Genomic DNA, 12,222 nt, shown 5'->3' with positions numbered 1-12,222 from the left:
GACAAGCCAGGACAGGCCTTGTGCAGCAGGACAGTGACAGGCAGGTGTCGCCCCAGGAGGAGCTCTCAGAAAAACCCACCACCCATCAACCTCCCAAGTGACAGCTCAGGTGTCAGGGACCATGACCACACTGCTGAGCACAGGGGAATCACTGGCTCAGAGGCCCTCAGCGGTCAAAATCCACGAACACAGAGCGTCGGACCTAGAGCCCTCACCTCCAGACCTAGACCCTTGCAGATGACACACGCTCACAAGGAACACACTGAAGCATACGCGGCTCAGTACTGCTGCATCATTTCCTACAGCAAAGCACAAGAATATGGTCAGGGTACATCCGTGGCACAAAGGTAAATACACAATAAGGTATTTGCAGCCAGTGGAATATCACAGAGCCATTGCTGTAAATGGGGCACCAGCGGGGTGAGTGAGCCCTCCAGGGGACAGCCGGCAATGTCTGTAGAAACTCTTCACTGTCACCCCAGGGGGAGGGGTTGGGACACTGGCATCAAGGGAGGGCAGGGCAGGGACGCGGTTAGATACCCTCCAGCGCACACAACCGCCCTCCACAACGCAGCATTTGCTGGCCCCAAAGTGCAAGCGTGCCCAGGTGCAAACCCCGGGGTTGTTCAAACACACAATGAAATGGAATGCTCGTGGAAAAGTCCAGAATGTGCTGTAATATGTAAAGAAGGAAGAGATCCAAAGTAAATGGCATTCTGATGTGGAAAGAGATGTGCATACGTGATCTCTCAAGAACGTAAGGAACAAGGAAGGAGATGGGGCATGGGGCGACAGGGAGAATGAATCTTCACCTTTTGTTAAACCAGCTTTTCTTTCAATCTTTTACCATACGTACAAATCATTTTTCACAGCGCTCGATTCGACGTATTAACACTCTATTCAGAGTGTTTAGAATCTTGACACCCATAGTCTCAAATCGATCAGCTGTATAATTTATTTCCTTAGTACCTTTATCAACTTTCAGGTTAAGTGGCCTCATAAAACAAACTGGATCCCTTTTCAACTTTCAGCGGCCTGGAAAAGCTGAACACAGACATTATCTGGTCTTTAACATTTTGGGAAAGTCGCCACTAGTCTAGGATGTGGGACAGCCGGTTCAAGTGTGACTACCTTTGACCCCCAAATCCAACTTTCAGGTGTATCCTCCAGAAGTACCCACACTGTTGAACACACACAGGAAGAGTCATCCAAGAGGCACCGTAGAGAACAAAGAAAATTCGAAAGCTGACTGTGCACGAACAGAGCCAACAGTCGAGTGATACACCCAGAGTGCGGCACGGAAAGTGCAACCGTCCCTCCTCACTGAGGAACAGCTCCCAGAAAGAGCCGGGCGGGAAGGGCAAGACGGGAGTGGGGCTGGGAGGGCACCCAGGCAAACGCTCACCCCACGCGGCCTGTGGGCCTGAGTTCAGCTCGTGAGACTGGCGGAAAGCCAGCCACCCCACACCAGCACCACGCTGTTACCAGCGGGCACTCTGAGGAGAAACGTGGCACCGGGGGCGGAAGAAACAGGGATGTTCTGACAACTCTTTAGTGCACAGAATGTCAAGCATGGACTTACTTTCCTTATTTGATCACAATGGAAAAGCGAACAGGGAGGTGGAAGCGAAGTCAGGCAAAAGCACCCAAGTCTATGGGCTTCGACGAGCTTCCCTGAGAAGTAGAACAAAGAGGAGGTGCCCTTCCTGAAGAAGAGGTAGATGAGAACACTGGCCTTCTTTCTGTCTTTTCTGTTTGATAGTTTTGGGTTCTGTGGCGAGGGGAAGGATCGGAGGAACCGGGGCTGAATTACAGCTTGAACGGAAAACAGCCAGAGCAGAGCAGAGTGACAGATTTGTCAGGCTTACTATACAGATGCCCCGAAGCTGCCTCAAGTTCCCTGGAAACAAGGAGGGGGAAACGAGGAACTCACCTGGGCAGTGCCCATCCTGTTCTGCTCTGGACAAAGGGCAGGGATCTAGGAAGACAGAATGAGGGGGGTCGAGATCAGTGCACTCAGCCACGAGACCATCCCCACCAGCCCGATGACAATCACCCTTGTCCCTGGGGAGATGATGTGCGAACGAGCCTGGGAGCTCGAGCCCGGTCCCGTGGGACACGAATAAGCTTGTGTGGGCTTTGCACACGGCCTGTGTCTTAGGGCTTCCAAAATGCCCTCAATGAATCCTGTTGCATTTCTTAACGTATTTAAAAGCAGATGACGAAAACTCAAGTGCAGGGCAAGCTCATTTGTTCACCAACAGGTACACAGTGGGGGACGGCAGTGTACCAGAACGTTTACTAACAGGTTGGCACTGGTTTTCTCGGACTGGTGATTTCAGTTTTCCTCTTTTGTTTACTTGGTATTTTTGAATGTGAACATTGTTACTCATAAAATGGAAATGAAAACGGATTACACCGAGCCCCAGAGGTGACAGACCCTGAGCAGAGTCTGGAGGACCGGGACCTCTGGCTGTGTCTGTAGGAGGGAGACAAACCAGGGCTGGACAAGGGGCAGGGAGCGGGGAGGGAGGTAAAGAACCCATCACCTGTCCTTCCACGGGGAGCTGGAAACCACTGACCTTGCCACCCTGGGCACACTGCCCTTCACTGCCTGCCTCCACCCGTTCCTGGCTCGTGACTTCCTCCTTTCCCAGGATGTCCATTCAATTGCCTGCTCTTCCCTGCCTGGCAGTTTTCTTCCTCGTTTTTTTTTTTTTAATTTTATTCATCTATTTGACAGAAAGAGAGTGCCCATGTGTAGACACACAAGCAGGGGGAGCTGCAGGCAGAGGGAGAGGGAGAAGCAGGCTCCCCACGGAGCACGGAGCCCGATGCAGGGCTCGATCCCAGGACCCTGGGAACATGACCTGAGCCAAAGGCATTTGCTTAACCGACTGAGCCACCCAGGTGTCTCTGCTTGGCAGTTCTCAAAGCAAAGTCTCCGCAAGGAGCTTCTGCACAGAGTAGCTGGTGTCACCGCAGCAACTCGTGTGGCGGCCTCAGGACACCAGGGTTCAGCTCCATGCAGCTTAACCACTCATGCTCTCAGGCCCAGTCACAGCAGCACCAAAATGAGGTAGGAGAACCGGAAGATAGGGTACCTCCGGACTACTTGCAAATTTTAGCAAGGAAAAAAGAAAACAATACAAAACTATGCTGCACTTTCCTCAGACTAGGAGGACATTCAACATTTGTGTAGCGGTGGATGGGATGTTCACTCTAGGACTGACTCAAAGCCAGAAATAGCCAACGGAAAGGAGGGGGGCATTCTGGGGCGCCTGGGTGGCACAGCGGTTGAGCGTCTGCCTTCGGCTCAGGGCGTGATCCCGGCGTTATGAGATCGAGCCCCACATCAGGCTCCTCCACTATGAGCCTGCTTCTTCCTCTCCCACTCCCCCTGCTTGTGTTCCCTCTCTCGCTGGCCGTCTCTATCTCTGTCAAATAAATAAATAAAATCTTAAAAAAAAAAAAAAAAAGAGAGTCCTGCGAGGCTGGCAGTGACCTCGTCACCCTGATCTTGCCCTTGCAGGACTGTGGCAGGCCACCGTCCTCATGGCAGCATCCCTCCATCCACCTGCACGTTTCATCTCTCTCCTCCGATGGGGTCCGACTGCCACCGTCACGCCGGGGACATGCTCTCTCTCAGCTGGAGGAGGGACAGAGGCCACTGCAGGTCAGTTCTTCTTGAACCTGCTGTCCTCTAAGCCTCCACCCTCTGCCCTAGGGGCCGGGTCTGTCCTGGAGTCTGCACCCCCTGCCTGAGACCCTGAATCCTCTGCCCTGCTCTCTGGGTCTGGGCTGAGGCTCCTCCTCCTAGGCCCCTCATAATAGTTCTCTTCTTTCTAAGGATGCAGGACCCAAGGATTCAGAGACAAACGCATCTCAGCTGGGACCATTCCTGCAGCACCACCTCTGTGCCTCTGACCCAGGGGGAACTCACCTTCTGAGGCCTCAGACTGGCTCTTCTGCACACTAGGAAGTCCAGGTGCCAGTGAGCAGGAACCTGCAGCTGGTGAGCAGTGGTCTCAGGGAGGCACCCTGCTCCTGGAAAGAAGGCCCACACAGCAGATGCAACTAGCAACCCCTATGATGGAGTCAAGTAGAGGAAAACTCAGGGGAGCCTGCGTGGCACAGCGGTTAGGCGTCTGCCTTCGGCTCAGGGCATGATCCCGGCTTGTGGGATCGAGCCCCACATCGGGCTCCTCCACTATGAGCCTGCTTCTTCCTCTCCCACTCCCCCTGCTTGTGTTCCCTCTCTCGCTGGCTGTCTCTATCTCTGCCGAATAAATAAATAAAATCTTTTAAAAAAAAGTTGAGGAAAACTCAAATGTTTTACTTTATGGAGGGACGCACAAGGCCTCATCTGAGTTTGAAGAGTAACCTTTAGTAGGACCCCGATTACCACCAGACAAGGAGCTGAGCACTGCTTTCTCTCATAATAGTCCCTGCTCTGGAATCACGGATTGCCTGCTCTGTCGCTTTTATTCCCTTAGTGAAAACGTTGAGGGCCCGCTCTCTGCCTGTACTATGCGCTGCAGATACATCAGGCAACAATATAATCAGAGTTCCCCGACCTTGTGGAGCTGTAGTCAAGCAGGGAAGGCAGAGGGCACACACAAACTTGATGGATTTCGGGAACGTTAGAAAGGCATAAGTGCTAGCAGGGGGAAAAAGACAGAAGGATCCCCCGGGGTTGACCAGCTGTGCGACTTTGGACAGGTGTCCGAGCCTTTCTGTTCTTTCTCGCTCGCAAGAAAATGAGGAGACTCGTAGCACCTGCTCACCGGCTATCGGGAAGATGACCGGAAACCCCAAGGACGCCTCGCACTTACTAGGCACTCAGCAAATTCACTGTATCGCTCGCCGTCGCCCCCGGCCCGCTGTGCGCACTCAGCCCGCCGCTTGGTGCCGCGAGCCCGCAGGGGCGCAAAGCCATCACCCCCGCCCTCCCCTGCAGCCCGTGTCCGCTCCGCCTCCCCGTACTTGACTCCCACAGCCCCACAGTCAGGGCGTATAACAACAACCGGCGCGACCTCGCACCACCCTCGAGTTAGCGGAGTACTTCCGCTCTCGTCGCCCTGCTGCCCGAAGTCGGAGCGGAGCGCATGCGCACGAGCGGTTGAGGGGGCGGGGCCTCCCACTGCGTATGGCCAAGATGGCGCGTGTCGCGGACCGTGATTCGGCCGGGGCTCGTGTGAGGCGCTGTAGCGACTAGTGCGCGCGAACATTTTCCGCGACGCGTCGCACATCATGCTGATGAGGTGCGGCGGGGGCGGGAATGGCGTCTCCGGGCGGCGAGGTGCCAGCGGAGGTCTCAGCGGCTCCGGTCCCTCCGCCTCCGAGACCGAGCCGCTCTCTCGCGCGCAGGTCGCTGCGCACCCTCCACCCCTCAAAGCCACCCTCTCCGCTTCCTTCAGCTCGTCCGAATGAGAAACTGTAGTGGTGCCTGTGAGGTCCTCAGCGGCACATGGGCGCGGCCATCTTGGGGGCGGGGCCGTTCCCTGATTGTCCAGCCCGCCCCAGGTCCAGGGGTCAGAGAGAGCAGGGGGAAGTGGCCCCGAGGAGGGTCTGGGAGCTGGACTGGAGGGGCAGCCGCACCCACAGACGAGGAAACCCCGATGCCTGATTCTCCTGAAATAAATCGTGTTGCTCCCGTTTCAGGGACCCTGGGCGTCCTGCGAGAGTGGTTGTTGCTTTCTAACAACACTGCCTCAAGGAGCAGAGAGCCTCGGTGTCGGCCCGTGGCAGCCACTGGTAGCATGGCTGCTAAAAAAGTCTGTACGTGCCCTTGAGGAACGTTTTCTCTTTCTGTCAGGGTCTGGGAAGAAGAAGCCAAGTGTGTGCTGCCCTTGTAGCTGCCTGGTCACCAAGCAGTTCTGTGGGCCACGCGTGGTCGGGTCTTAGCTCAGATGCACCCAGTTCCTTCTGAGCTAGAGCCAGCAGGTGCCCTGCACTGTGGGAGAAGCCTGTGACAAAGACCAGCATGCGATCCATCAGACGTGTGTAAGCTCCCGTTTGAACATACTGCTTTCTCCCTGTCTTTCCCTTTCCCCTCTATGAGTTCACTAACATTCCCCGGGTGGTTTGGAGGTTCATAGCCCAAACCTACAGCGCAGAGTTCTGGGAAGTGACTGACCAGGCCTTGTGTAGGAGTCCCAGAAGAGCCTGTTCTCCCTCACGCGAGTGAGTGGGTACTGCCTCCCACTGTGAGTGCATTCTTCCTGCATTTGAAAGTGGTGGCCAGGCTCGGAGATGCTACCTGTTAATTTCTAGAGGAGGGGTGACCTGCTAACCTTCTTTTCAGACATCACTATGAGGAGGCAGGAAAAACTTAGTAGAGTTAGTATGGTAGTGTCCCGAGAACAATCGAGAAACCCCCAGCTGCAGAAGTACCTGATCTTTGGCCCTGGTCAGACTCTCCCTGGATCCTGATAAGACAGGGACAGGTACTTGCACACAAAGGGAAGACCTAACGGTTTGGGTGGGGACTGGGGAAGGACCCATGTTTTTTACTCCTGCAACGCCAGCATTTCTAGTGTGACCGTGTCATTTCGGAACCAAGAAACGTGCAAGGTGTTCTTTCAGTCCGTCCTCTGCCTTGTGTATTAGGATGTATCAATTCAGAGGGGAGAAGGCTTCATTCCACCACTTGCTGGCCCCTTGTGTCATAGCTGAAGACCACCTGCCTAAAGGGCTGTTGTGACTGATGTTGGGTGCATCTCAGAGCCCCAAGCCCAGGATTTAGCCCACAGCAGGCACCCGATGTGTGGTGGCGGTTGACATTCTTTTCTCCCCACACTCAGTTCCATGCCGGTGCCATTGCTGTGCCTTCCCGGAGTGTGGGCTTCCCCTTTGCCACCTTCTTGCACGATTGGGCCCATGCCTGGTTCCGACCTCACCCAGGATCACCATTTGTATTCAACTGAAAACATTTTTTCCGTCGGCCACTAGACTTTTAATGATGTGAAAAGTAATTGTAAAGGGTAAACCTAGGAGGCCTGGATTGCCCAAGGCCCGTGCATTCCACAGAAAATCCCGTGCGAGGAGGACTGGTCCTTGTCTGGCTCCTGGGAGACCACCACTAAGCCCCTGTCACATTCTGCCTAGTCAGAGTGTTTTTGTATTCTAAGCATCGCTGTTCCAGTTTGGCCCGATAGTTTATGCAAACAGTGTGACTTATGGTGAACATCTGGTTCTGTCTGTGTGAGGCCCTGGGCCGTGCTGTGTCAGTTTGACATCTGGAGGGCTGTAGACAGAGGAGCTCGAGTCAGTCCATGCATGCTGCATGCCCGCACAACCTCCAAGAAAATCTCTGGACCCCAAGTCTTGGGTGAGCTTCCCTGGCTGGCCACGCTTTGCAGGTTTTGTCACACACCATTCCCGGGAGAATCAAGCGGTGACCGTGGGGCTCTTTTGGGAGAAGACAAGTGGCGTGTCATGACTGGGTGCTGCTGGACCTCACCCTGCACCTTTTCCCTTTGCTGTTCTACTCGGCACACTTGCCCTGTCAGAAGTCATAACCGTGCACCACACAGCTCAGAAGGCCCCACAGCACTGACAGGTACAACAGCTTTTCCGAGTCCTGAGTCCTGAGGAATCATCCAGCTTGAGGGGTCTTGGAGACCCACATTCCACCGTTGTGCAGATGCTCGGATGGGTCCTCACTCTACAGTGTGTTTTTTTTTAATGTTTTTTTATCATATTATGTTAGTCACCGTACAGTACACCCTGGTTTTTTATGTAAAGTTCGATAATTCATTAGTTGCATACAGGACCCAGTGCACCATGCAATACGCGCCCTCCTTACTACCCATCACCAGCCTATCCCATTCCCCCCCCCGAAGCCCTCAATTTGTCTCTCAGAGTCCATAGTCTCTCATGCTTCATTCCCCCTTCTGATTACCCCCCCTTTCTTCATCCCTTTCTTCCCCTACCGATCTTCCTAGTTCTTATGTTCCATAGATGAGAGAAACCATATGATAATTGTCTTTCTCTGCTTGACTTATTTTACTTAGCATTATCTCCTCCAGTGCCGTCCATGTTGTAGCAAATGTTGAGAACTCGTTCTTTCTGATAGCTGAGTAATATTCCATTGTATATATGGACCACAACTTCTTAATCCAGTCATCTGTTGAAGGGCATCTCGGCTCCTTCCACAATTTAGCTATTGTGGACAATGCTGCTATGAACATTGGGGTGCATATGGCCCTTCTCTTCACTACGTCTGTATCTTTGGGGTAAACACCCAGTAGTGCAATGGCTGGATCATAGGGTAGCTCAATTTTTAACTTTTTAAGGGACCTCCACACTGTTTTCCAGAGTGGTTGTACCAACTTGCATTCCCACCAACAATGTAGGATGAAAACACAACGGTCCAAAACCTATGGGATACTGCAAAGGCAGTCCTAAGGGGAAAATACAGAGCCATCCAAGCCTAACTCAATAGAAAAACCTAAAATGCAGTTTCTATATTCTCACTTCAAGAAGCTGGAACAGCAACAGAGGGACAGGCCTAATACATGCACGAGAAAGCAGTTGATCAAGATTAGAGCAGAAATCAATGAATTAGAACCTAGGAGTACAGTAGAGCAGATCAAAAGAACTGGAAACTGGTTCTTTGAAAGAATAAATAAAATTGACAGACCACTGGCAAGACTTATCCAAAAGAATAGAGAAAGTACCCAAATTAATAAAATTATGAATGAAAAGGGAGAGGTCACAACCAACACCAATGAAATTGGAAGGATTATTAGAAACTTTTATCAACAGCTTTATGCCAATAAATTAAGCAACCTGGAAGAGATGGAGGCCTTCCTGGAAACCTACAGTGTGTTTCTACCATCCCAGTTGGTGGAGCTTCTGAACCGAGTTTGACTCTGCCCTCAGCAATACGCGGGTTGCAGCCCCGAGCAGCGGCATCCAGAGGGCACGGCTGTGCTTTTCCACCGCTGAGGGGCGGAGGTGCTGGGTGCGTGCCCTAGGCAGGAGCTGAGCGAGCTTGCTTTCTTGCTGTGCTCTGCCGAGGGTCCCCGGTACCTGCCTCTTCCCGGAGTTCTTCCCCACAATGGCCGAGGTGACAGGCCCGTCAAACAATGCGTTGCTGCTCTTTGAACTACAGGAGTCGCTGTCAAGAATGGAAGGCCAGTTGCAGGCGTTCTCCTGTCTGGACCGCACTGCCCTCTGTCCGGCCGGCCGTGCAGATTGCCAGAGGCGGGAGCACACCAAGAGTGAGCGGCGCTGCTGTAGTCAGAAATGAAGGTCTTGGGGGCCAGTCCCTGTAGTCATCTGTGCTTTATAGTCCCCTCCTCTGTTGAAGTCACTGTCTCCTGTGACTTTAATAGTTGTTTTTGTCAGATATCTTTTCAGTGGGTAACTTTTACTGTAATACTGGTTCATGTAAGAAAATCATTGCCTACAGTCAAATAGATTTTTACTTTTCTGCCCGCTTCGGGTATCTCCGTATGGATTTCCTATTGGTTAATAATGTTGAAGCACAGAACAAAATGCTTAATGTCCATCTCTAGTGTGAATTTCCCATGCTAAGCCAGGGATGACTCATGAATTACAATTATTTACATTTCATTTTGTTGTCATAATAAATTAGTTGATGAATAAAGTATAAGCTATGGGTAAAAGATTGTACTGTAGATGCATATCATCTCTATTTTATATGAATTCGCTGATGCTGAGTAGGAGGTGAACACATTCTTTCCTATCTTCGTTCATTACATTTATCGGGGTGTCTCCAAGACGAATTCTCTCACGCTTTCCAACAGTGCAGCCATGTCTGTATTTGGGATTTCCCAAATCGAATACATTTGTAGGATTCTCCCCAGCAAGAATTATGTCACATTGATGAGGGTGAAGTCATGTCTAAGGGCCTTTCTTTCCTCATTGACATCATTTATATATTATTTCATTTATGTTCATTTCAGTACGAATGCTGTGATGTTGAGTAAAATGTGAGGATTGGCGAATTCAGCACATTTGCAGGATTTCCCTTCAATGTCGATTTTCTTTTGTTGAGTAAGGTGTAGGTATTGGCTGAGGCCATGTTCCTAACTTTTTTTTTTTTAAGATTTTTAAAATTTATTTCACAGAGACCATGCACAAGTAAGGGGAGCGGCAGGCCGAGGAAGAGGGAGAAGCAGGCTCCCACAGAGCAGGGAGCCCGTTGCAGGGCTCGATCCCAGGACCTGGGGATCATGACCCGAGCCGAAGGCAGACATCCAACCGACTGAGCCACCCAGGTGCCCCTCCGTGTTCCTAACTTTAACAAGGTTCCTATTCAGTAGGAATTATCTAATGCTGAATAAGTTGTAATCCAGAACTAAATGCATTTGTAAATTGATTTAAATCATAGGCTTTCTCTGTACTCTCTGCATAATCTGATGTTAACACAGAGTCTAAGCATCACATAAAAGCCTGTCTTTTCTCCAAAAGACAATCTCTGTCCTTGAGCAAACAAGTAGAATTCCTTTCACATCCATTTCATTTCAAGGGGGTTTCTTTTGCATAAGCAACTTGCTTTATTATAACTAAATTTATTTGGGAATATTTGATCATACATATAATACCGTTCTCTAATTTCTTTTGTGAAATTTTTGTGAAAAATTTCTTTTAACAACCACTGACTTCAAATGGAAACCTTCACCAGTTACATTTGCCTCTTCTTTTCTCAGTGTTTTTCTTTAGTATGGATAACTCTCTTACCTGAAATGCCTCCCTTTTCCCCTCTGCATCTCAGATCAACCTTTGCATTGTCACTTTTTTTTCTGAAATGAAAATTGTATGATTCTCAGTATGCGTGGACCTCCTAGCTAGATACCAACTAGGGACTTTGTAGAATCTAGAGTAGCCATCATGCACATGTCAGTGATAACTAGTAAAATAAATATACTAGGAAGAATTATGCACATCAAAAAGCAAAAATACAACTCTAAATAAACCTAAGAAGATTGCACATCATCTATATAAAAGAAAAGAAACTATATTTCTGAATATAAATGCAATACTCTAAAAAAACCAATTGCCCATAAACCTAGTCCATGAATTTCAGGCACTTTGAATCATTATCCTTGTGAATCATTATCCTTAATAAAATCAAGGGCCAATAGTACAATTCATCATTTTAATTGTCAGGGAAACTATATATATGAAAACAGCCAAGGGTATTCTGAGGATAGTTGTAATAAGGGAAGACATATTATTCTCCGTTATAAACTACACTAAATAAAACGTGGCACACAGAAAAAAATTTAAAAATATAATGTGGTATAGAGCAGAATTAAAGAGATCACTGAAACAGTAAGAAATGAGAATCAAGTATGTGAAACACTAAATGTCTAAAGTTTAGCTAACAAGAGTATGAAAAAATAAGAAATTGAGAGCGGAATTTGACTTACTATATACAAATTCTCTTTTTTCTTTTTTTAAAAAAGATTTTATTTATTTGACAGAAAGATAGACAGCGAGAGAGGGAACACAAGCAGGGGGAGTGGGAGAGGGAGAAGCAGGCTAACTGCCGAGCAGGGAGCCCGACGCAGGGCTCGATCCCAGGACCCTGGTATCATGACCCAAGCTGAAGGCAGACACTTAAAGACTGAGCCACTCAGGTTCCTCTATATGTAAATTTTCTATTAATTTACTTAATGTTAGGTTATGATGGTTGACAAAAAAGTAGAAGTGGTCCAATGTATATTCATGCAGATATGGAAAATAATATATGACAAAAGTGTCAGGTAAACAAAACCAACCTGAAGCCATGAAGTAAATCCTAGACTTCATTATAACATCTTTAAGGGACACCTGGGTGGCTCAGTCAGTTAAGCATCTGCCTTCGGCTCAGGTCATGATCCCAGGGTCCTGGGATCAAGTCCCGCATTGGGCTCCCTGCTCAGTGGGGAGTTGGCTTCTCCCTCTACCCCTACCCCTGCTTGTGCTCCCCCTCTCTCATGCTCTCTCTCATGTTTTTTCTCTCTCTCTCTCAAATAAATAAAAAAGAAATCACTGAGAAGAAACTGGAACCCTCCTACTTTGCTGGTGGGAATGTAAAAAGGTACAGCCATTTTGGAAAACAGTTTGGCAATTCCTCAAAAAGTTAAACATAACCATATGGCCCAGCAATTTCACTCCCAGGTGTACACCCGAAAGAATTGAAAACGTGTTCACACACAGAAAAAACTTGCACATGAATGTCCATAGCTGCATTATTCCTAA

General features: G+C 49.5%; 2 protein-coding genes and 1 long non-coding RNA gene across 5 annotated transcripts in view; 2 read left to right on the top strand and 1 right to left on the bottom strand.

Moving 5' to 3' along the window:
- The window catches only part of KRABD4 (KRAB domain containing 4), a 66,671-nt gene extending 62,688 nt beyond the window's left edge, over positions 1-3,983 (top strand). For both annotated transcript variants that reach the window (XM_087860303.1, XM_087860306.1), the window contains 2 exons: positions 3,533-3,676; positions 3,851-3,983. In XM_087860303.1, coding sequence (XP_087716429.1) covers positions 3,533-3,676; positions 3,851-3,927 — 221 coding nt within the window. In that variant the 3' untranslated portion in view covers positions 3,928-3,983. The remainder of the gene's footprint in view (positions 1-3,532; positions 3,677-3,850) is intronic.
- ZNF674 (zinc finger protein 674) overlaps positions 1-5,492 on the bottom strand; it is a 36,951-nt gene extending 31,459 nt beyond the window's left edge. Inside the window, exons 1-3 of one of the 2 annotated variants that reach the window (XM_087860279.1) lie at positions 4,836-5,492; positions 3,944-4,087; positions 1,934-1,978 (exon numbers count right to left, since the gene is read on the bottom strand). In XM_087860279.1, coding sequence (XP_087716405.1) covers positions 1,934-1,978; positions 3,944-4,087; positions 4,836-5,255 — 609 coding nt within the window. In that variant the 5' untranslated portion in view covers positions 5,256-5,492. The remainder of the gene's footprint in view (positions 1-1,933; positions 1,979-3,943; positions 4,088-4,835) is intronic. The other variant, XM_087860280.1, reaches the window with a different exon arrangement.
- On the top strand, positions 5,140-10,096 carry LOC148106969 (uncharacterized). The gene is made up of 3 exons (XR_015723463.1): positions 5,140-5,264; positions 5,819-6,006; positions 9,122-10,096. It is a non-coding gene; the product is annotated as an uncharacterized LOC148106969 (long non-coding RNA).
- Positions 10,097-12,222: the final 2,126 nt, after the last annotated feature.

Source organism: Ursus americanus, chromosome X, assembly GCF_024610735.1.
Source record: "Ursus americanus isolate L20-20 chromosome X, mUrsAme1.1.p, whole genome shotgun sequence".
Classification (NCBI taxonomy): Eukaryota; Metazoa; Chordata; class Mammalia; order Carnivora; family Ursidae; genus Ursus; species Ursus americanus.
This window is presented reverse-complemented; position numbering and strand designations above follow the sequence as displayed.